The sequence below is a fragment of the Hordeum vulgare genome, chromosome 5H, assembly GCF_904849725.1.
Source record: "Hordeum vulgare subsp. vulgare chromosome 5H, MorexV3_pseudomolecules_assembly, whole genome shotgun sequence".
Lineage (NCBI taxonomy): Eukaryota > Viridiplantae > Streptophyta > Magnoliopsida > Poales > Poaceae > Hordeum > Hordeum vulgare.
The window spans coordinates 500251827-500275847 of record NC_058522.1 but is presented as its reverse complement, the minus strand read 5'-3'; the positions used below and the strand labels follow the sequence as shown (position 1 = coordinate 500275847).

The window sequence follows — 24021 nt, the reverse complement described above, 5'->3', positions numbered from 1 at the left end:
TATACCGCTCCATGATTGGATCCCTCCTTTACCTTTGTGCATCTAGACCGGATATTATGTTGAGTGTAAGGATATGTGCACGGTTTCAATCCGCACCAAAAGAAAGTCATTACATGGCTGTCAAACGAATCTTTCGATATTTGGCTCATACCCCAAACTTTGGCCTCTGGTATCCCAAAGGAGCAAACTTCAATCTAGTTGGCTATTCTGACTCAGATTGGGCTGGAGATTGTGTGGAGAGGAAGTCAACATCTGGAGGGTGCCAATTCCTTGGTCGCTCTTTGGTAAGTTGGTCTTCAAAGAAGCAGAACTGTGTCTCCTTATCATCCACCGAAGCTGAGTATGTGGCAGCTGCAAGTTGTTGTGCACAATTGCTATGGATGAGGCAAACTTTAAAGGATTATGGTGTCACTTGTGACAAAGTGCCTCTTCTATGTGACAATCAAAGCGCCATCAAGATTTCCCTCAACCCAGTGCAACATAGCAAAACCAAACATATTGATATTCGTCATCACTTCATCCGTGAACATATCAAGCTAGGTGATATTGAGGTTCACTTCATACACACTGAAGAGCAACTTGCAGATATTTTCACCAAGCCACTAGATGAAGCAAGGTTCCGGGAGTTAAGGCATGAGCTAAATATCATTGATTCAGGTAATGTGGATTGAAACTAGGCATGTTGCACCTCACTTTACATTTCATCTTGGTCTAGATGTAGGCATGGACATAGGGGGAGTGTTGTTCTCTTAATGAACTCTCCCTCCCCCCATTATGCGTAAATCAATCTAGTCTTTCACTTTAGCCATTGTCAAATGGCACTTGTGCTTCAAAGACAAGCATTGGTCATGAACCCAAGGATAATTCTTCGCGGTGTCATACCATTGTCTCAAACATAGGTGGCCTCGGCCACCGCCCCTCCATCCTCTCTTGCGTATAAAGAAGAGGATATACAATGACAAGTCAGTACATTTTCTTGGATGCCATCTCTTTTCACTCACTTGTCATGTGCTCATTTTCTAGCCGTGTTGAAACATGTACAGCGGTACTACCGCCAGGGTAGCGGTACTACCGCCAGGACCCAGCGGTACTACCGTCAGGGGTAGCGGTACTACCGCCAGGATCCCAGCGATACTACCGCCAGGTATGGCGGTACTACCGCCAGGATTCAAAATCTAACACGACCGACTAGAAAATTGCTAGGGTTTCAAGGGGGAGCGGTACTACCGCCAGGGGGAGCGGTACTACCGCCAGGACCTGAGTGGTACTACCGCTGCATCTGGCGGTTCTACCGCCAGGACCCCAGCGGTACTACCGCCGCATCTGGCGGTACTACCGCCAGACAGCGGTACTACCGCTAGGGCCACAGCGGTACTACCGCTGGCCCGTACCCCTTGGGCTATATAAAGGGAGGGGGAGCCCGATTTTTGCATCTGTTTCTTCTTCCTCGCGGCTCCTCCCTCCCCTAGCCCGAAAACCCCCTGTTTGGATCTCACTTCGTGGAGCTCCTTCTCCCCGTTGGTGTGGAAGGGTTGCTTCATCTCTTCTTCCTACTCCAAGAGCCATGAATCCCGGTAAAGCTCCTACCTTCTTCTATTTGGTTGTTCTTCGTGTTCTAGGGTTAGGAGCATTGGGGATTGGATTCATTTTGTTGATCCTATGGCTAGTTATTGGATGGCATGAAGGAAATATTGGAGGGGAGTATAGGTCCAATGTTTTGTTGTTGAGATTGCTGCCATGCTCTAGGATTTTATCGTCTTAGATCGAATACTTGAACTTTTGGATTAGATCTAAAACGTGCTCACTCTTGCCTAGGCATGTTTGTACCTCTTGTTACTATGTGTTCCTCATGACAGTAGGGCTGGGGTGTACGTCTTAGTGTTCATATTCAGTCCATGCCCTCGAAAACGAGTTTTTATATGTCAGATTTGAAAGTCAAACCCCCAGCGGTACTACCGCCAGGGGGTAGCGGTACTACCGCTAGGACCCAGCGGTACTACCGCCAGGGATGGCGGTACTACCGCCGGGAGCATTCACGGTGTATTTTGTTTTGTTTTGTTCTATGCTTGGCAATGCATGTTTACTTTTTCTGCGTTTTCAAGTTTCATTGCCTTGACTTTTCTTGTCGCCTCTTTTTCGCTTTGTGGTCTGTGTCACAGGTGGCTCTGCTCGCCGTTCGAACCCCCACGGGACACGGCATCCAAACAGTTTCGCAACTCAGAGGCGCCCGAGGGGTCTGCCACGTCTGGTCTGCCTCCCAAGAAGAAGTCCTTCAAGAAGGCCGCTCACAAGGAGAAGAGGGTCAATATCCGTACTATGTCCCCCAAGGACTTTGTGCAATTTCGCACCAAGAACCCCTATCTCAAGGAGAGGGAAGTGATCGATGGGGTTGAAAATGTTTGGGTGAAGGACCAGTGCAGGATTTATCGGGATGTTATTGCTTCCTTCAAGAAGAACCATGTCTCTGTTCAGTGGATTGATCTGGCACATCTTCAGCGGAACATGGAATACTTTGGCGATGCCCTCTCTCTGGTTGACAAACTGGGCATCAAAGACATCATCACCTTCAAGACGGACTTTGATCCCACTGCAGTGGCTCAGTTTTATGTCACAGTCCATTTCTCACCTGATGATCAGCGTTCCATGATCTGGATGACCGGGTCAAAAAGGATGACCGGTTCCTGGACTGAGTTCATGCAGTTTCTTCACATTGACTTTCAGGGTGCTGACACTCCTCTTGGGCTGCGTCCTCATGCTGCAGCCCCCACCGATAGGGCCTCCGCAAAGGACAGACTGCAGTCACTGTATCTGAGAAAGGGGGTGCTTCCCAAGCACCTGGACATCATGCATCGGATCTTTCGCAACACCCTTTTCCCTCGGATTGGCAACTTCGATGAGGTCCATGGCTACTTGGCTGAGATGCTGTTACTGTGTGAGGATGCTATGTCCCAGGAGTCTGCTCAGCTGGATATTGCAGATGTGATGTTCACAGAGCTTTGGAACTGCATCATCAATCGTAAGGTTCCTATCTACGGGCCTTACTTGTTCGCATACATTTGCCATAAGTGGGAACAGGCTTTTCCGGATGAGGTGCTCTACGCACAGTCTGATTACATTGTGCATGACCCAATCAGGCTTCGCGTCAAGGACAAGTGGGCCAATCCATCTACATCCTCTCAGCACATGGATACAGATACAGAGACCGCTGCTGACAGAGGAACTGCCTCTCAGTCCCGCTCGTCTGCCATGCCATCTTGGGCTATCAAACTACAGGACAAGATGAAGACACTTTTCTGTATGCAGGCCAAGGGACAGTACCAGACACATGTGGCTCAGAAGCAGAGCCGCCAGAGGCATAAGCGTGTTCTCACGACCTTGGATGTGGACATCTCCAGCGGCTCAGAGGACGACATCACTCCGGAGGCCACTTGGATGCAGGCTCAGGGGTACCAGTGGTCTGGCGATGAGGCAGCAGAGGAGGAGCAGACCGACCAGGAGGGGACAGACGAGTCTGGTGATCCTGAAGACGAGGAGTAGTTACCTGTGGCATTAGGTGTGCCCCTTTTTGGTGTCTTGTGCCAAAGGGGAGAGAGTCTAGGATTTGCTTTCATCTCGAACTTTGCATTGCTTTGCTTTATCTCGTATGGTTTGCTTTGAACTTGGTTTGATTCGTTTGCTATCTTGTGTGAGACATGATCTTTCTTATGTGAGATTAGATTTATTTCCATCATATGCCTGTGAGTCATATGTCATATATCTCTATCTTTTTATTCTCATATTATTATCTGTGCAAATCCGGTATTGTCATCAATCCACCAAAAAGGGGGAGATTGTTGAGGCATAGTTTATGCCTAAGTAATTTTGGTGATTGATGACAGTACCGTACAGGACTAATCGTGTGTGTCAAGGTTTCAGGTAACACTCGTCAACGGCACAAGACGACACGTCTCCTTTCTTCTGGAACGGAAGCACGGCGCTCTCTACGATTCTCTTTATTTGAGTCATAGGAAAGCCGTACTATTAAGAGGGGATCCGTAGTGGAAAGGTTTGGGTGGAATCTATCTTTACACACGCACACTTCACATTCTCCCCTTCCTTGTTTGGAGCGGCCCTCGCCTATTTCGTCTTGAGTTTTTCTGCAAAATGGTCCCCAGCGGTAGTACCGCTGGACTGCTAGCGGTAGTACCGCTAGCCAGCGGTAGTACCGCCCCTGGTCAGCGGTAGTACCGCTCCAGGTGTTTTGTTCCACCTACCTAGCGGTAGTTTGTGGACGGACCCTTTTGCGAAGACTTTCCCGGCGGTAGTAGTGCTCGTGCACTACCAAGGGGCCGGCGGTAGTACCGCTGGTGTCAGTGGTAGTACCGCTCGAGGCTCAGCGGTAGTACCGCTGGAGGCCCAGCGGTAGTACCGCCAGGCAGCGGTAGTACCGCTCAGGCTCAGCGGTAGTACCGCTGGTTCTCGGGCAGAGAGTGGGAAAACGGTCTGAAATTTCCCCCCACTATATAAAGGGTTCTTCTAGCTGAGGAACTCTATCTCTTACCTCTCTAAGCTCCATTGTTGCTCCAGAAGCTCTAAAGTGCCCGATCTCTCTCCCTAGCCAATCAAACTTGTTGATTCTTTAGGGATTGGTTGAGAAGGCCTAGATCCACACTTCCACCAAGAGAAAAGTTGATTCCCCCACCAATCCCTTGCGGATCTTGTTACTCTTGGGTGTTTGAGCATCCTAGACGGTTGAGGTCACCTCGAAGCCATATTCCATTATGGTGAAGCTTCGTGGTTTAGTTGGGAGCCTCCAAGCTTTGTGTGGAGTTGCCCCAACCTTGTTTGTAAAGGTTCGGTCGCCGCCTTCAAGGGCACCTATAGTGGAATCACGGTACCTTGCATCGTGCGAGGGCGTGAGGAGAATACGGTGGCCTTAGTGGCTTTTTGGGGAGCATTGTGCCTCCACACCGCTCCAACGGAGACGTACTTCCTGTCAAAGGGAAGGAACTTCGGTAACACATCCTCGTCTCCATCGGTTCCACTTGTGGTTATCTCTAACCTTTACTTTGTATTTGCTTTTGCTTGTGACTATATCTTACTTGTCTTAATAGCTCTTGTTGTTAGCTTCTATAGGGGTCACCTCTTTCTCATATTATTTGTGGACCCGTATAGTGTTTACCTTAACTTGTTAAGATTAATTAAAAAGTGGTCGTTGTCTATTCACCCCCCCTCTAGCCAACCATATCGATCCTTTCACCGGTGAACTCCCAGAACCCATTCGTCATTCCCGGTACATTCCCGGTAACTCCGAAAACCTTCCGGTAATCAAATGAGGTCATCCTATATATCAATCTTCGTTTCCGGACCATTCCGTAAACCCTCGTGAAGTCAGTGTTCTCATCCGGGACTCCGAACAACATTCGGTAACCAACCATATAACTCAAATACGCATAAAACAACGTCGAACCTTAAGTGTCAGACCCTGCGGGTTCGAGAACTATGTAGACATGACCCGAGAGACTCCTCGGTCAATATCCAATAGCGGGACCTGGATGCCCATATTGGATCCTACATATTCTACGAAGATCTTATCGTTTGAACCTCAGTGCCAAGGATTCATATAATCCCGTATGTCATTCCCTTTGTCCTTCGGTATGTTACTTGCCCGAGATTCGATCGTTAGTATCCGCATACCTATTTCAATCTCGTTTACCGGCAAGTCTCTTTACTCGTTCCGTAATACAAGATCTCGTAACTTACACTAAGTCACATTGCTTGCAAGGCTTGTGTGTGATGTTGTATTACCGAGTGGGCCCCGAGATACCTCTCTGTTACACGGAGTGACAAATCCCAGTCTCGATCCATACTAACTCAACGAACACCTTCGGAGATACCTGTAGAGCATCTTTATAGTCACCCAGTTACGTTGCGACGTTTGATACACACAAAGCATTCCTCCGATGTCCGTGAGTTATATGATCTCATGGTCATAGGAACAAATACTTGACACGCAGAAAACAGTAGCAACAAAATGACACGATCAACATGCTACGTCTATTAATTTGGGTCTAGTCCATCACATGATTCTCCTAATGATGTGACATCGTTATCAAGTGACAACACTTGCCTATGGCCAGGAAACCTTGACCATCTTTGATCAACGAGCTAGTCAACTAGAGGCTTACTAGGGATAGTGTTTTGTCTATGTATCCACACAAGTATTGTGTTTCCAATCAATACAATTATAGCATGGATAATAAACGATTATCATGAACTAAGAAATATAATAATAACTAATTTATTATTGCCTCTAGGGCATATTTCCAACAGGGAAAGGTGGCGGGAAAGGGTGTGCTCAAAATTTGGCGGGAACGGAGGAGGGAAAGGTGGCGGGAAAGGGTGTGCTCAAAGGGCTGTGTTGAGGGAAAGGTGGCAGTAGGTTTTCACATGTGTGCTGTCTAGGCCTTGGGCGTTGCACATGTGTGGCGCCTAAGCCTTAGGCGCCACACATGTGAAAACCTGCTGCAATCTGAATTTTGACAGCAATTGACAACATTTTGACACCATATATTTTGACAGCAATTGACAACATATATTTTGACAGCAATTGAAAGCATATATTTTGACAGCATATAAATCATCGTAAGCAAATGGTTCACAACACAAGTAAATGGTTCACAACTCCTAATGGTTCACAACACAAATGCAACACCAAGTAAATGGTTCACAACTCCAAATGGTTCACAACAAAAGTAAATGGTTCACAACACAAGTGCAACACCAACAAGTGCAAATGCTTCACAACTCCAAATGGCTCCGGTTCACATCTTGGGGCCTCGTCCCCTCTTAGAAACTAGCTTCTTTCTTCTCGCAACTACAAATTGCTTCGGGTAATCCGACTCATCGTCATCGTCATCCTCATCCTCATCGTCCATGCTTCTCATCCTTGACAAACGAGAGCCCCCGGCGACCGGGTTCTTTCCTTTCGCATAATCATCCGGTGAGTACCGCCTAAATTCCTTCCTATGCTTCAACATGTAAGCGGAGCGTTGGAAAGCCTTCAACGTCATTCCGTCCGCAAGCTAAAACGATATCGTCATACATATGAAGGTTGAAAGTGCACAATGTTTTATGGCTATGTCATACCTCTGGAGTGTCAACATCATCCTCTACAGTATTTCTTTGGGTATTAGCTGCCGAGGTAATGTCACCATCGTCCATACGAGCGCCCGAAGAAGCTGAATCGTCTACAGTATTTCTTTTGGATGAACCGGATCTCGAAGGTGAAACATATTCAGGGTCACGACAATCGAAAATGTTGGATAGGCGTCGCAACTTCTTGCCCTGTTCCTGTTAGATTCAAATATAAATGACATATATAAGGTACCGTATGTTGCATTCGTGGGCAAAATAATAATAATGACACAACACCTTTATGAAAAGACGAAGTGCAGATTCTCCTTTTTTCCTCCAGGTGTCTTCTCTAGAATATCTTCGGACTCATCAGCTTGTTTCTTGACCTCTTTGTGCTATGATCACAAGACAATGACATGCAAGTGAATAGGTGTACTAGCATTCATACTTAACATAGGTGAACACACTTACCACAAAGTTCAGGACAGGGGCGAAGGAAGTTTGGTACCCTTCACGAATTAACTTGTTGTAATCGCCATGGGCAAGTGCATCATACTCAGTGGGTTCTTCCAATATGTCCTCCTCGTAAGCCGGCGGACAAATCTCGACACGAGTACTCTCCTGAAACCATCTTACGTAGTTGTTGAACGCAAGCGGACAATGCTGGCGGTGCTGGGTTCGTTACGCACTCGAAGCTGCCTGCACACTTTGCTCGAACATATTGACATAGTTCTTATAATGCTTATGCCAATCCTTGATCTTTCGCTGCCTCCTCCTATCCAACCTGCTTTTTACAAAACCCATCAGTAGCTCGCTCAACACTAAAAACAAAACTCATCAGTACTTCTTTATTGTGCATGATTTTGTTACCTGTGAAGCTGTGTGTCGGTGTCCACCCACTCCGGCGGGTGTGGTTGAAACAACCCAAATTGATGCATCACACAATGTGGAAGATGAAACTCAACCACCCAATTACATATAAGGGGACAACACATTAGCCAAAGATGTTTTTCCTGCAGGCATAGTGGATTGAGCTCGAACGGGTGTGCATCACCAAAGTTTGGCCAGGCACCATATGGCTCCCATTCCACCTACAACACAACATAAAAGGAACAATTCATTTTACTCACAACATAAAAGCTGGAAGTCAACTCTGAAACCATCTTACCTGCTCGGTGGTAAGCGAATCCATCTCGTTGGTGTATTGCTTGTACAATAAGTTCACTTCGCTTGCCACCTCCGATACCAAGTCCCACTTGTAAGCCCATGTAGGAAGCCGTACAGGGTTGCCGTGGTCATCCCAGGTATTCCACTTTGAGGTTTTAGGGCGTCCAACAGGAAGGCGTTCCCAGCTCCATACTGAAAGTAGGAGCATACAACCACCAACTCCACCGTCCTTTGTGGACCTGCGACAAGCATCGTCCAACTACAAGTAACAACAAACATGCATCAGTTTAGCAGAAAAGGATAATAGAGAGTACTTACTATTAACAGTTTATTACCTGCCGATACAAGGTAGCCAATGCGGCCGAGCCCCAAGTGAACTTGTTGTCGAAAACAGTCAATGCCTTCAGCCACATCCATGGAGCATTCTTGCCGGTGCCGTCAGCGAAGATAGTCCTAGAGATGACGTACCACATGTACACGCGAGCATACCTCTGGATCACCTCGTCATTTGCGTCCTCAGGACAATGAGCAAAGTTGGCGGCAATCCAAGTGAAAGGAGCGCCAGCCGGGACTCTATCTTTCTTCCCTCCATCTTCTACCTCCGGCTCTGGAGGCGACATACCAATAAGGGCCTCCATTTGTTGTCGCCATCCCTCGAAATCAGTGCTCATACAAAGAGGCTTCCCCTCGATCGGAAGTGCGGTGATCATGGAAACATCTTGAAGAGTAACTGCCATCTCTCCGATCCGGAGGTGAAAACTATGTGTCTCCGGCCTCCACCGATCAATGAGTGCAGTGACTGCCGCAACGTTCAGAGTGGGTGTTGACTGACTCACAAGCTGAATGAATGAAAGGAGTCCTGTCATCTCGATGTATGGTGTGTACCGCTCATCGTACTGCATTACAGTTGATGTCCCATGAGACCGGATCTTCAAGGGCGTAAGCTCCTGCAAACAGATAAGAGTGAGTGATATCATTACATTTTCATCTTACTAAATACATGATTTTTTATCATATGATCTACTTACCATTTTCTTCTCCGACATCAAATAGGCCCGGTGTTCAACGTCATAAACATCGTTCAAAAGCCACACCATCCTACAAATCACAAAAAATACTCATCTACTAATCCACCCATCTACATATTACTCATATCCTAACTACTCATATGAATCTACTCATATCCTAACTACTCATATGAATCTACTTATATCAATCTACTCATATCAATCTACTCAACAAAAACCTATTCCATTTGGATAGAAGGATGGAAAATGGAAGAGATTACCTAGTAGTCAACCTTGGGGGATCAATCCAAGGAAGAAATCACCAGATCTGAAGGGGATGGGGGAGGGGATTCGGACTTGGAGTAGAGTCAGCCGTCGCCGGTTTGAATGGGGGAGGGGGGCTGACCCGTGACTGTATAAGTCAATGTGTGGCGCCTAAGCGTTCGTCGCCACACATTACAATGTGTGACACCTGAGGCTTAGGCGTCACACGGCCTGGGGGGTGGGCCCTCTCTGTCAAGTGGTCGGGGCGTGTGGCGCCGAACGGCTAGGCGTCACTCAGTGTAGTGTGGCGCCTAGGTGTCGAACGCCACACAAAATGATGAGACGGATGAAATATTTTTCCCGAGGGATCACTCTATGCGTTCTTTTCTCAGGGTCATTTTTATCAATTTTGCCTACAAATTCAGTAGTTGCTGCTTGGCGTGCGTGATGACGTCGTGAGCAAGAGAGGCACCGGAAGCCGTCTTTCGGGCACGTCACACACACTGACACAGGTCGGTGGAATGAAGCCCGAACCGGAACCTCCTGCGCATCTGCATCTCCCCCAGCAACAGCCAGAACCCACCCCTGGTCGCCGACGTTGATGGCCGCCGCGCCGGGTCGACGAGAGGACGAGCGGCACGCACGCCCGCCGGCCTCGTCGTCGGCGCCCCGCCCCAACACGCAGCGGCTGCCAGCCGGTCGTACCATACGTGCCCAACACCGCAAGGAACCCAAGCGACGATCCCCTTTCCGTCCACGTGACAGCCCGAGCCGCCTGCGCCCTCGCACGCCACGCCACGCCCCGCCCGCCCGCCCCGGAAACGGCCGAAACAGCGGCCAAACCATCCCATCCCATCCCATCCCATCCGCCCGCGCGGCATCCCCACCCACCACCCGCGGCCGTTTTGACCGCTGCTGGGTCCTCCACGGCGGGCGGTTGCGTGCGGTACAACCGAACCGGCGGCCCCCCTCGACCTCGAGTCCTCCACGCAACACGCAGGTGAAACCAAAGCCGGCCGTCCCTTTCCTCGCCCCCACGGCGCACAGTTCCTGATCGTTCCCGTCGGCTCCACGCCTCGTTTCCTTGCGTGCTTCCTTGCTCTTCCCACACCACCGGAGCGTCCGATACTCTGCTTTTTATACGCCTTCTTCCTGCACCTGCAGCAGTGCTCATCCATCCATCCATCCATCCATCCATCCCATACCTCACCCAGCAAAGCCCCTTCGCCCCCCAGCCCAGTAGATACGCACACGTACATACTCCTCCTACTGCTACTCATCCTACTGATACACAGTTGCGTACACGCGAGACGAGAGTGATCCGATCACGTTAGCATAACACTAGCCATTATTTTTTGCATTCCATTTCACCCGGGAACTGTCAGTTATAGTATCAACTATCAAGGCACTGGTTGCTGCGGTGATTCCCGGGCAAAGGAAAAATAGTCTGCTGCTGCTGCTGCTGCGGTGAACGACGATGGAGGTGTGCTGCTGCTCCACATCGACCTCCCTCCTCGCCGGGGGCCGCTTCGCGGCGTCGGCGGCGCGGGCGCGGCAGTGGGGCGGGGCGGGGGGAGGGATCCGCGGGGCGGCCGTGCTGGCGCTGGCGCGCCCGCCGCGGCCGGCCGCGGCCCGGAGGCCGGCGCGCCGCGGGGTCACCAGGGCCGTATTCGAGCGCTTCACGGAGCGGGCCGTCAAGGCGGTGGTGCACTCCCAGAAGGAGGCCCGGGGGCTAGGGGAGGGCGCCGTGGCGCCGCGCCACCTGCTGCTCGGCCTCGTCGCCGAGGACCGCTCCGCCGGGGGCTTCCTCTCCTCCGGGATCACCGTCGAGCGCGCGCGCGAGGAGTGCCGCGGCCTCATCGGCGCCGCCGCCGCCGCCGCACACAAGGCGGGTGGGCTCGACACCGACGTGCCCTTCGACGGGGGCTGCAGGCGCGTCTTCGAGGTCGCCGTCGAGCTGTCCAGGAACATGGGCTGCAGCTTCATCTCCCCCGAGCACCTCGCCATCGCACTCTTCACTCTCGACGATCCCACCACCAACAACCTCCTCAGAAGGTACGATTACTAATCATGTCCAGGATTAATCCCCTTCTGTTATTTATTTATGCTTCACACGGGATTACTCATTCATTGCGTCCATTCTGTTGTCGTCTTCTAGTATTGGTCAAATAATCGTGTTTATAGCCAATCAATTTATCATATACTGAGCTCATCTTCCCATGTGAGCTGAGCACAATATATTACTCCAAATTATCACCCATAACTGTAGAAATAGTAATACTGCACACATAAGTTAACAGAAAACTAAGACAAGGTCCCCGGGAAGCAACTGATTATAATCATTCGTAAGATCATGTTGGGATCTTCTTTTCACCATTTTCACCATCATCGGTCAGACTTGCAGAAAGAAAAATTAACAACTTTCTCATTTGTTGTAGCTTGGGAGCGGATCCGAGTCAGCTAGCATCCGTTGCAGTCACCCGACTTCATGAGGAGCTTGCAAAAGATGGCAGAGATACCGCAGGAGCTTCTTCTCTCAAAGTGCCCGAGAAAGCACCCGCTGGAGCTGGGGCTGGAAGATCTGCCTTCAGCAAATCCTTGAGTAAAAAGAAAGGTCAGGAGCCACCTATTTTTAAGTGTCGATAAAAAAACAAGTCACCTATTTGTATGTATCGAAGCCTATGATTATTATTTTTCTAATACAAGCCACGGGATCTCTGTTTCAGATAAAGGTGCGCTAGATCAGTTTTGTCTAGATTTGACCACACAAGCCAGTGGAGGGTTTATTGACCCCATCATCGGCCGCGAGGAGGAGATCGAAAGGGTAGTTCAGATAATATGCCGGCGAACAAAGAACAATCCCATCCTTTTGGGTGAGGCAGGTGTTGGTAAAACTGCGATCGCCGAAGGGTTGGCTCTTCGGATTGCAAATGGAGATGTCCCCATTTTCCTCGTGGTAAGCTTGAATTGCGAGTGATGGATACAGACAGGTTTCTGCATTTATGAAATTATCTTGCATGAAATCGATAATATTCCCAACTTAAATCATGCAGGCAAAGCGTATAATGTCACTAGACATTGGCCTGCTTATTGCTGGCGCAAAAGAGAGGGGCGAACTGGAGTCCAGGATCACTAGTTTAATTCGTGAAGTCCGTGAAGCAGGTCAGCTCGACCATAATGCAATCTAAAATGTTATCATATTTTAATATTCTATACCTGGTCATAAATACTAATGATTGTTTGTTTCGCTGCAGGTGATGTTATTCTTTTCATCGATGAGGTTCACAATCTTGTTGGATCTGGAACTGCTGGAAAGGGTAAGGGTGCTGGCCTTGATATTAGCAATCTCCTGAAGCCCCCACTTGCCAGAGGTGAACTGCAGGTAATAGTTCATCCTGCCTCTTAGTGGTACACTACCTTGTTTCAAAATACAAGGTGTATTCATTTTTTCATAAGTCAAACTTTTCTATATTTGACCATGTTTGTAGAAAAAAAATAGGATGATATTATTTTTCTATAAACTTGGTCAAACATATAAATATTTGACTTTTGAAAAAAAAATACTCCACCTTAAATTTTAAACAGAGGGGGTATATACATATACCGTTATCTTATGGACAATATTTATTTCCAGTGCATTGCAGCTACAACTTTAGATGAACACCGGATGCATTTTGAGAAGGATAAGGCTTTGAACCGCAGGTTCCAGCCAGTATTTGTAGATGAGCCTAGCCAGGTAAAGATATTTTCCTTTGAAAGTTTAGTATGCATATGTTTGTTTCTTAACCATCGTTAAAATATAATGCAGGAAGATGCTGTGAAAATATTACTTGGTCTTCGTGAGAATTATGAAACTTATCATAAATGCAAATTCACTCTAGAAGCCATTAATGCAGCAGTTTATTTGTCAGCAAGATATATCCCAGACAGACAGCTTCCTGATAAGGCTATTGATCTTATTGACGAAGCTGGCAGTAGAGCTCGAATTGAATCATATCAAAAGAAGAAGGAGGGACAATCTTCTGTTCTCTTAAAGGAGCCGGATGAATACTGGCAGGAGATAAAAGCTGTTCAGGCCATGCATGATGTGGTATATATCTTGCGCCTAGTTATATTGTTGGAAGAAAAAAAATGCATCTGATGATATTTAACATTTTAATGTCCTTCATTACTCAGGTGTTATCTAACAAGATGAAATATTCTCCGAATGAGAATAATCAACAGAATGCGAGTCTTAACGCTGAAGGACCACGTCAGGATAAGGCTGAGTCAACAACTGAGGAGTAAGTTCTCTCTTGTCAACTTGTCACACAATAATCTCTACTCCCTACATATCATCTCAGCATGGAACTTACTGTAAAAACATGCAGGCCTATTGTAGTTGGAACAGAAGAAATTGCAAGAGTCGCCTCATTATGGTCAGGTATTCCAGTCCAGCAGCTGACAGCTGATGATAAAAAGATCTTAGTAGGACTGGATGATGAGCTTCGAAAGCGTGTTATTGGTCAAGATGACGCTGTTGCGGCGATATCGCGGGCGGTGAAGAGATCACGTGTTGGCCTTAGTGACCCTGACAGACCTATCGCTACGATGCTCTTTTGTGGTCCTACAGGTGTTGGTAAAACCGAGCTTACCAAAGCTCTTGCGGCGAGCTACTTTGGATCGGTAAGTCACACAATCATGTCCAGATCATCCTTTTTTCATCTCACCGATGTTTTGATATGTTCCAAAGGATGTGGCTTGACGAGGTGTCTTTGCTGTTTTGAACAGGAATCTGCTATGCTTAGACTAGACATGAGTGAATACATGGAGAGGCACACAGTGAGCAAACTGATAGGCTCTCCTCCAGGGTACATTGGGTATGGTGAAACTGGTACTTTGACAGAAGCGGTCAGGAGAAAACCATTCACCGTGGTACTGCTTGATGAAATAGAGAAAGCTCACCCTGATATTTTCAATATCCTTCTCCAAATTTTTGAAGATGGGCATCTGGCAGACTCACAGGTAATTAACCAACATACATCAGTAAATCCTAAACCTCCCAATGAAGTTAGATGTGCATAGCACACAAATCCATATATGCAGTAGTAGACTTGTTATTCCATAGCTTTTTTACTTCATGGGTATCTTTGAATGCTGAAAAAACCTTCTGTGGATTACAGGGTCGCAGAGTTTCGTTCAAGAATACATTGATTGTCATGACTTCGAATGTTGGTTCTACGTCAATTTCGAATGGACGACGGAGCATGGGTTTCTCAACAGATGATACCGAATCAAGCAGATACGTTGCGGTGAAATCCCTGGTGATGGAAGAGCTGAAGGGGTTCTTCCGTCCAGAATTGCTCAACAGAATCGATGAGACGGTCGTCTTCCGTCCTCTGGAACAAACTCAGGTCTGTCTCTCACTTACCCTTTGTTCTGAATTGGGTACCTGACGCCATACCACATCAGACACTAATGCTGTCCTTGAAACACTTGCAGATGCTAGCAATTCTTGATATCCTCCTAGAGGAACTGAAGGGCAAGCTCTTGGCCGTCGGGATCGGCCTAGAGGTTTCTGATGCGATGAAGGAGCTGATCTGCCGGGAAGGCTACGACAAGAACTACGGTGCGCGACCACTGAGGAGAGCCATCACCCAGCTGATGGAGGATGTCATCAGCGAAGCGATTCTTTTCGGCGAGTACAAGCCCGGTGACACGATACTGGTGGATACCGACAACAAGGGGAAGCCTTGCTTGAGTCGTCTGAACCAACCACCGATCGTCCAAGTTTCCGACTCAACGCGGACATTCTGAAGTGAAGCTCTTGTGTGGTAGACGAGATAAGTAGTAATTCTTTGATAGGTCAAAATTTTCTATTCTTTCAGTCTCAAGTAACGAGATAAGTAGTAATTCTTTGATAGGTAGATACCAAATATTCATTTCCTTGTGTACATATATAGCATTGAGGGAATTCGTCCCAGGATGATCTTATTCGGGAAGTATATATCAAACTGTAATATTGTTCTCTGGTTTATTCCAAATAATATTGTTCTCTGGTTTATTCCAAATATTATTTTGAAACGGTTCAGTTGCCGTAGGTTACTGACACAACTTCTGCTTGGAGTTGATATTTTTGGACTAAAGATCGGCGAATGCAGACTTCTGTCGACTTAGTACTCCCTCGGTCCCAAAATAAGTGTGGCAGATTTAGTACAAAGTGAGGGAGTAGTATTTTGTAGCTCTTTTTAAGGAAGTTCAGTAACTTCTGTTTGCACTTAACTAGCCTGCAGAATCTGGACACTTTTGGCTCGGGGATCCGGTGAGACAGATATTTTGAAAAATTCAAAATACAGCTCCACATGTACATGTGTGTTTCTTTTCAAAATTATTTGAAATGTGGTAACGATTTAGAAAGAAAACAAACTCACATGGAGCCATTTTGTTTTTCTAGTGTTGGCGAACTCACCTCAACAGGAATTTCATACTGCATTGCAGATTTTGACTCAAAAACTGCCACCTGCTACAAAATTCAAGAAATCACGCATTACTCTTTGAATTACAGAGCAGAATGGCTGTTAGATCTCAAAGGTCACGCGACTAATCATTACCGGAAATTAAATAAGGGAATGCAAAACAAAGCCACTGTTCCAGAACTTGGGGATCATAATCTATGTATTGGGTTTAAACCCTATCCGGCAGTATTCCTGGTTGGCCTACAAGAGTATCTGGAATGGCTCCAAGTTCTTCCCTTTTGTCCTCCAAAATTTCTCTACTTGTCTGGATTCAAATTTACGTAATAAATCCCCCCCCCCCCCCCTGTCCTCCAAAAGTTTCCTACTTGTCTGGATTCGAGTTTACTGAAAAAAATGGCAGTTCAGTCCTCTGAACCTGTCACCCAGGCAATGCATTAGGGTTGATCATGAAACACCTTTGCAAGTAATAAACTTATGAGCTGCATTGACATCTGTATAGTCATTTTCTTTGTACATCCATGATCCCATTTTTTTTCCTTGATGCGAAAAATTACAACGGCAAGAACCCATGTATACATGTCGTGTACAATCTGTTTTCATTTACACGGTTACGGACTCCGCAATGAGCTGCAGCACCAACAGCACACATGATGTGTAGAGGTAGGAATAGGATGCAGCATTCAGTCACCACCCTGAACTCAGCTCCTGTCATGATCCTTCCTGCGCCTCCCTGACGATCAGCGACACTCAGATAAGTTGTGGTTCTGAAAACATATGTTTGTCCAATGAGTATAGTAAATTCATACTATCTAGTCTAGTTCTCCCCAATTACAAGTATTTAGGTACAAAGGATGGATGTAGTAAACGTTTTCTTTTACTGTTCACTCTGTTTTCTGGTGAGCTTCGTCCAAGTTATTGTCCTGTTCACTCTGTTTTATACACCTATTTCATCCAAGTCACATATAGTATAAAAGTACTGTCTTACCATTAGAGCCTCTGTTCCATAGGACCTCGGGGTCGATTGTGGTGAGGTGTTGATCATCAAGCCTCTTCCAGGTCTTGATAGACTTCACGCCTTGCCACTCGCCACTCTCCGTCTTCTCGAGTTGCACGGATACCACCCTTGCTCTTCTCGACCACCCGGCCTTCCCGTATGCATGGTAACCGAACCCACCAGCATAGCAGAGCTGAATGCCGGTGAGCTTCCCGCAGAAGTCATTTACGTGATCATGTCCTATGAAGGCAGCCTTCACATCTCCGGCTTCTACCATGGTGGTAAAGAAGCCCGAGTTGATTGACGGCGAGCTGATACCCTCCTGCTTCACTCCTGTGAAATTGGATGCCGTGAAGCTGCTGAACTCCGGCAAGGGAATGTGGAAGTATGCAAGAGCAGGTGCCGGCTCCTTCTGTCTGGGTTCTTCATTTGTGTAGTTTTTCTGCATTTTATAGCGAGTTTTGTTATTTATATTTGTAACAAAAAAATATGTGCATAGCACCAACAAAATGAGATTACCATACTAGTGCCAGTGTGTCACCATGGAAACAACTTGGTATTCTTATCTCTCTATATTCAACTTAACCCGGAAAATATTTTGAAACCAACTGTATTCAGAGCTACAGTACCAGCAAACAGGTATATCATCTATTCTGAAATAGCATGAATTTCTTGAGTTATGTCTTCAGAATAAATAGCGACAACACTTTGCAGAGTTAATACGGTTCAACAGATAATTATTTGGTTGTTGCTGATAGCAGAATAGCATCGACCTACTCAGTATGGCAGTAGAAAGTGTAAGGAGTGAGCATCACACCAAGATGGTGACAAAGTGCTAACTTATTCACCTGGAGACTCGAAGACGTTTTCCGGAACCAAGCTTCCTGTGTAGCCTTGATCCAACCATAACCAGGGATCGATGGCACGGTAGAATAGTCACCACTGTCAAGAAAATACATGTTGAGCACTGATTTGTTAGCCAGCAGTGTTCCTTCAACCCCACCAACTTCCAGATTATAATTCCCGAAGCCGTCGATTTCTACTCCTTCAGGATTGAAGCGTGACAGGGTGTTCTTCATGCCTACAAGGTGTCGCATCACGCCCTCCCGTGACAGGGTGCCTTCTTGGTCATGATTACCAATCCCAGCAGCCCAGGGAAGGTTCATGGCGATGGCCGGAGCTATTGCTGCGTCCATTGATTTGGCTGCGTCGGTCGAATCCGCACCGTAGATGTTGTCACCTGCCCAACAAACATTGAGGTTGAAATTATCTATGCACAGTTTTAACTGAACCATGCTATCTATGCACATGTGACCATGAGGTCACGGGTTTGAGTCCTGGAAACAGCCTCTTCCAAAATGCAGGAAAAGGTTGCTTATAAAAGACCACTTTGGTCGGACCCTTTCCCGGATCCTGCGCAAGCTGGAGCCGGGCTGCCCCTGCTATCTATGCACATTTTTTTCAGAGGAAAGGCTTTTCTTTTAAGATGGCCCTGCTATGACTGAAAGCAAACTTATGTATGCAATTACCATCACTGCAAATGCATAGTAGCACAAATTATCGCTAGCACATGCCGTAATCTCGGTGTTTCTGAAAGGATAATAAAAAAATGGGTTGCTAAATTTGCAGCCTTGGAAACATCACCAAGATCGCCCGTGAAACAAGACGACGAAAAGAAGACAGTAACCTGGACATAATCACAAAGGCGGCTACATTTGTATCTTTCCTGTTTGTGTTCTAGCTCCATGTGGACGCGGTCGTGATTCGTGATCAATCAGACGATTTCATTTTCATCTTCGTCATCGTCATGGATGGACAGACCAATCGATTAACTGAACCCCCAGCGGCTGAGCGATTGCCCAGACCCAATTTCAGTGCGGCTCGTGCTTCGGGTTTCTTAATTCTTTGGGGATTATTACTCCACCAATGCATGGCATTTCTGAGTTCCTAACTCCAAATCGTGAGAAGAAGTGGCGACACCAACAAATCACCGGTGAGCAGGGAAGGGGAGGAGGATGGGTGGGGGTCGCACCGGTGAAGACGACGAGGTCGGGGTCCTCGGCGCGGATGACGCGGTGGAGGAAGGCGGTGGTGTTGAGGTCGGAGCAGCCGGCGACCTGCTCGGGCAGCACGTCCTCGCACCCGGTGCTCCGCCCGTCCGCGTAGTGCATGTCCGCCACCTGCAGCACCTTGAACGTGCCGCCCTCCCGCCGGAACCGCAGCCCGCCGCCGGCGCCGCCCCTCTTCTTTCCCTTCCCCGCCGCCGAGGCCGCGACGACGAGGAAGAGGGCGAGGAGGAGCACCGGCGGCGGAAAGCGCCGGAGGCCGAGGCGGGCCATGCCGGCCGAGGCGGGTGCAGCTGGCTAGAGCGGCGCGGCGCGGCGCGGCGTGGCGTGGTTCGGAGTGAAAAATAACCGGGGGGGGGCACTGTTGCTGGCGTCTGGCGACAGTGGCGATTCGTGGTTGCGGTGGATTTCTCTCTTCTTTATAGGAGGACCTGGTTAACGTGGCCGGGCGCCTGCGGCCCGCCAGTTCGCGTTTGGCGGCGAGCGCGCGGTGGGATTGAGGGCGGTTCGATGTGAGCCCGCCGACGCCGGCGAGTTTTTTATGGTGCGGTGTGCGGGGGGAACGGGATGGATATTCAGAGCTCGGCCGGGATGGCGTACGTACACGGATGGAGTCCGTTTGGCTGCGTGGCGCGCCGAGGGAGACGGAGAGGGAACGGGCGGTGCACGAAAGAGTGAAAGAAATGCGCGGCTTATTCCAATCCTGCCGTCGCATATTCGGCTTGCCCCGACTTGTTGGCACCCAGCCGGGGTCATTTCTTTAGAGAATTTCTTATTTGATTCTTTCTTGAATTTTGCTTCCCTATCTGGCCTAATTTTTTTTCCTATTTGAAATCTAAACTAAAATTTGTTCTTTATATGACATTTCCGTCCAGTTTAGGCACTAGCGGTGTTAAATGAAAAAATAGGAGAAAAGAAATATGACAGAGAAAAAAGAAGAGAAAAAAAATCAAGAGAACCAAAAGTAACTTTCCAAGGTTTAGTTACGGAAGCCCTACCCAATAGAATGTTCCGCGTCCGGTTAGAGAATGACACCATTATCTTAGGCTATATTTCAAAAAAAATTCGCCTAGCTCTATACGAGTATGAGGTAAAAAGATCATTTTACCCCTAATGCATCATGTAACTATCTTGGATGTATTAGACAAGCAATCAGTTCATCCATGTCTTAGAGATGTTCAATCGATACTTGATACTTTCCTAGGTAATCTGGTGTGTTTATGTAAAAGCTGCATCGGTAGAATTTGTACTAGCATATTTATGATCACATAAAAAATATGAATAAGTACAATACAAGGACCGGACGACCATCGGCCGCGGCTGCTTAGTCCGGGCCAGTGCATGGTTTTCGACTGCACGTAGCTGGTTGTTGGCGTTCCCCTAGCCCTCTGTTGTGTGTGGTGTCCGGTTGTTGTCGTTTTTGTCTCTTGGCCATGCATGAGGCCTAAGGCCTTCCATTATGTGTTCGGTGTCAAAACTCAAAAAAGTATGCCACATATACAGGGGTGTTAGATGAAAATAATTTAGCACCGATCACATAATGTTGAAGAATTTGACATCAACTGGAACTCGGCCTCACATTTATAAATATGTATAAATCACCCTAAGTTACCTCACTGCCAGCATCTTCCAGTGCTTAGAAATTTTGGGTCGTAGATTTATTGCTTTGCAGCATCACCAGTTGTAGCTTTCGGGCCGGTTGCAGCAAAAAGATATGCGCCTGTCACCACTACGTATGGTGGTAGCAAATCTTGTCGCCGGTGGTAGCAAAAAGCTGGGTGGTTTTCCAGCAAAAAACGTTGTCGCGGTCAAGGTCGCAACATCTTGAATGATGTTGCAAAGAAATGTTGGTGCCGGTAGTAGCAAACGAAACAAACAAATTAGTCGCTTCCAGCAAAAAAGTGCTAGTTTCAGCAAACAAATTTTAGCAACACAACTTCAATAGTTGGTTCCAGCAAAAAAAGCTTGTCGGTTGTAGCATCTCTCACAACTAGTTGTAGCATCTCGTTGTGGGGGTTGCAACACTATCATAAGCGAATGTGTGTGGGCACGTCCATGGCGACTGCTACATCGTCGTGTTTGCCAACCTCCCAACATTACGCGGTAGTAGTTGGGAAAAGTGGAGGCTCGACCATGAGGTAGCTGATGTGCAGCATCGGCGCCCCTTGTAGCATACCTCGCCACCCCGTGCAACACCGGTAGCTCGTGGTGATTTCCCTACAAGATAAAGGGGGGAGGGGGACCGTGAAAGAGATTGGATGTTGATACGTCTTCAACGTATCATTAAATTTTTTATTGTGTCATGCTATTACAATATCAATCTTATATGTTTTATAGGTCATTTTATATCTTTTTTGGGCCTATCCTATTAACTTATTGTCCAGTGCGAGTTTCTATTTACTGTCTATTTATTTGTTTTGCAGAAAAATCATACCAAATGAAGTCCAAACACGATGCAATTTTACAATGATCTTTTATCTTTACTACGAAAGACCCTAGAAGCCAAATGACGCTCGAGGGCCCCACAAGCTCAGGTGGTGCCCGTAGGGGGAGTGCCATGTGAGTGTGTGGGCCTCCTTGTGGCTCGGTTTGTCCTAATTCCAACTCTATAAGTTCACAAATATTCGGAAACCCTGAAATTGAGACTATCTAGAAACCTTTTTCGATGCCCTGCCGGAGGGGGAATTCATCACAGAGGCTATCTTCATCAACATTGCTACCTCCATCATGTTGTGTGAGTAGTTCCTTTAGGACCTACGGGTTCATAGCAGTAGCTACATGGCGCTCTCTCTCCCTCTGTCTATCTATCTATTTATCTATCTATCTATCTGCCTGTCTGTCTATCTCTATCTCTCTCTCTCTCCCTGATGTTTAACATAGTGATATCTTCGGAGACATATTCGATGTAATTCTCGCGGTGTGTTTGTTGGGATCCAATGAACTGTGAGTTTATGGTCAGATTATTTATTGAAATTAACTGAGTCTTTTCAGATCTATTATGTGTGATTTAGAGCTATGTACGTTTTCTAATCTATGAGTTTTCTTTGGCCAAGTTAATGAGTAGATTTCAGAGGAAGTGGTGCATAGTACTGGGTTCAATCTTGTGGTGTCCTTACTCTGTGATAGGAGGGGTTGCAAGGCAAGTATTGCATTGTTGCTAATAAGGATAAAACGACGGGTCTGAACATATTTCTTGATCTTAGCTTGTCTACATTATGTCATCTTGCTTAAAGCATTACCCTATTTGTCATAAACTTAATACTTTGAGTCTTTGAGCTGCATGTTGGATATCGGTCTTAGGATGGAGTAATTGTGGTAGACGTCAGTAAGTTTAACAGACTACTTGTAACAGACGTACTGTATATATATGAATCATGACACGAAGAATCATAATCATAACTATACGCTATTATGTCAATTTGTTGGAAATATGCCCTAGAGGCAATAATAAAATGGTTATTATCATATTTCCTTGTTCATGATAATCGTCTATTGTTCATGCTATAATTGTATTAACAGGAAACAGTAATACATGTGTGAATAAATAGATCACAATGTGTCCCTAGCAAGCCTCTAGTGGGCTAGCTGATTAGTCAATAGATGATCATGGTTTCCTGATCATGGGCATTAGATGTCATTGATAACGGGATCACATCATTGGAAGAATGATGTGATGGACAAGACCCAATCCTAAGCATAGCACTAGATCGTATTGTTCGTATGCTAAAGCTTTTCTAATGTCAAGTGTCTTTTCCTTCGACCGTGAGATTGTGCAACTCCCGGATGCCGTAGGAGTGCTTTGGGTGTATCAAACGTCACAACGTAACTGGGTGACTATAAAGGTGCACTACGGGTATCACTGAAAGTGTCTATTGGGTTGGTACGAATCAAGATCGGGATTTGTCACTCCGTGTGACGGAGATGTATCTCTGGGCCCACTCGGTAGAACATCATCATGAGCTCAATGTGACTAAGGAGTTAGTCACACGATGACGTGCTACGGAACGAGTAAAGAGACTTACCGGTAACGAGATTGAACAAGGTATAGGCATACCGACGATCGAATCTCGGGCAAGTTCTATACCGACAGACAAAGGGAATCGTATACGGGATTGATTGAATCCTTGACATCGTGGTTCATCCGATGAGATCATCATGGAGAAAGTGGGAGCCACCATGGGTATCCAGACCCCGCTGATGGTTATTGGCCAGAGAGGTGTCTCGGTCATGTCTGCCTATCTCTCGAACCCGTAGGGTCTACACACTTAAGGTTCGATGACGCTAGGGTTATAGGGAATTGTTATACGAGGTTACGAAAGTTGTTCGGAGTCCCGGATGAGATCCCGGATGTCACGAGGAGCTCCGGAATGGTCTGGAGGTAAAGATTGATATATAGGACAGATGGTTTCGGATACCGGAAGTGTTTCGGGCATCACCGGTAACGTACCGGGACCACCGGAGGTGGCCCCGGGGGTCCACCGAAGGGGGGCAACGACCCCGGGAGGTAAGGTGGGCCAAGTGGGGAAGGGAACCACCCCCTAGGTGGGCTGGTGCGCCTCCCCACTCATCCCAATGCATGGGGGAGAGAAAAGGGGGGGGGGGCAAACCCTAAGCCAGGTGGGCCTAAGGCCCACCAGGGGTGCGCCACACCCCTCCTCCCCCCTTGGCCGCTGCACCAGCCCCCATCTAGGGCTGCCGCCCCCCCAGGAGAGGGAAACCCTCAAGGGGGCGCAGCCCCTCCCTTCCCCTGTATATAGTGGGCACTTTTGGCCATTGGAGATCAGACTTTTGCCTCTCTCTCGGCGCAGCCCTGCCCTTCTTCCTCCTCCTCTCTGCCGGTGCTTGGCGAAGCCCTGTCGGGAGACCTCGTCTCTCCATCGACACCACGCCGTCGTGCTGCTGGAGTTCTTCCCCAACCTCTCCCTCCTCCTTGCTGGATCAAGGTGCGGGAG

The 24021-nt window shown here is 47.4% G+C and overlaps 3 protein-coding genes across 4 annotated transcripts; 1 reads left to right on the top strand and 2 right to left on the bottom strand.

Annotated features, from left to right (window-relative positions):
• Positions 1–8603: 8603 nt before the first annotated feature.
• Positions 8604–10744, bottom strand: LOC123397037. Its single transcript, XM_045091747.1, has 3 exons — positions 10063–10744; positions 9312–9400; positions 8604–9230 (listed from the first exon to the last, which is right to left on the bottom strand). Exons 1-3 carry the CDS (start codon positions 10742–10744, stop codon positions 8604–8606), a joined length of 1398 nt encoding a protein of 465 aa, XP_044947682.1.
• On the top strand, positions 10715–15584 carry LOC123400081 (chaperone protein ClpD1, chloroplastic-like). Its single transcript, XM_045094481.1, has 12 exons — positions 10715–11609; positions 11993–12168; positions 12281–12510; positions 12608–12716; positions 12809–12936; positions 13189–13290; positions 13363–13644; positions 13731–13837; positions 13925–14219; positions 14325–14558; positions 14717–14947; positions 15036–15584. Exons 1-12 carry the CDS (start codon positions 11032–11034, stop codon positions 15348–15350), a joined length of 2787 nt encoding a protein of 928 aa, XP_044950416.1. The 5' UTR covers positions 10715–11031; the 3' UTR covers positions 15351–15584.
• Positions 15585–16473: 889 nt separating this feature from the next.
• On the bottom strand, positions 16474–19687 carry LOC123400079 (probable inactive purple acid phosphatase 29). 2 transcript variants are annotated; one of them, XM_045094480.1, is made up of 4 exons: positions 19036–19687; positions 17852–18243; positions 16995–17445; positions 16474–16773 (listed from the first exon to the last, which is right to left on the bottom strand). In XM_045094480.1, exons 1-4 carry the CDS (start codon positions 19340–19342, stop codon positions 16757–16759), a joined length of 1167 nt encoding a protein of 388 aa, XP_044950415.1. In that variant the 5' UTR covers positions 19343–19687; the 3' UTR covers positions 16474–16756. The 2 variants fall into 2 exon arrangements, with proteins under 2 accessions (XP_044950415.1, XP_044950414.1); XM_045094479.1 differs by having other exon boundaries at positions 16474–16739; positions 19036–19684.
• Between the last annotated feature and the right edge of the window lie 4334 nt (positions 19688–24021).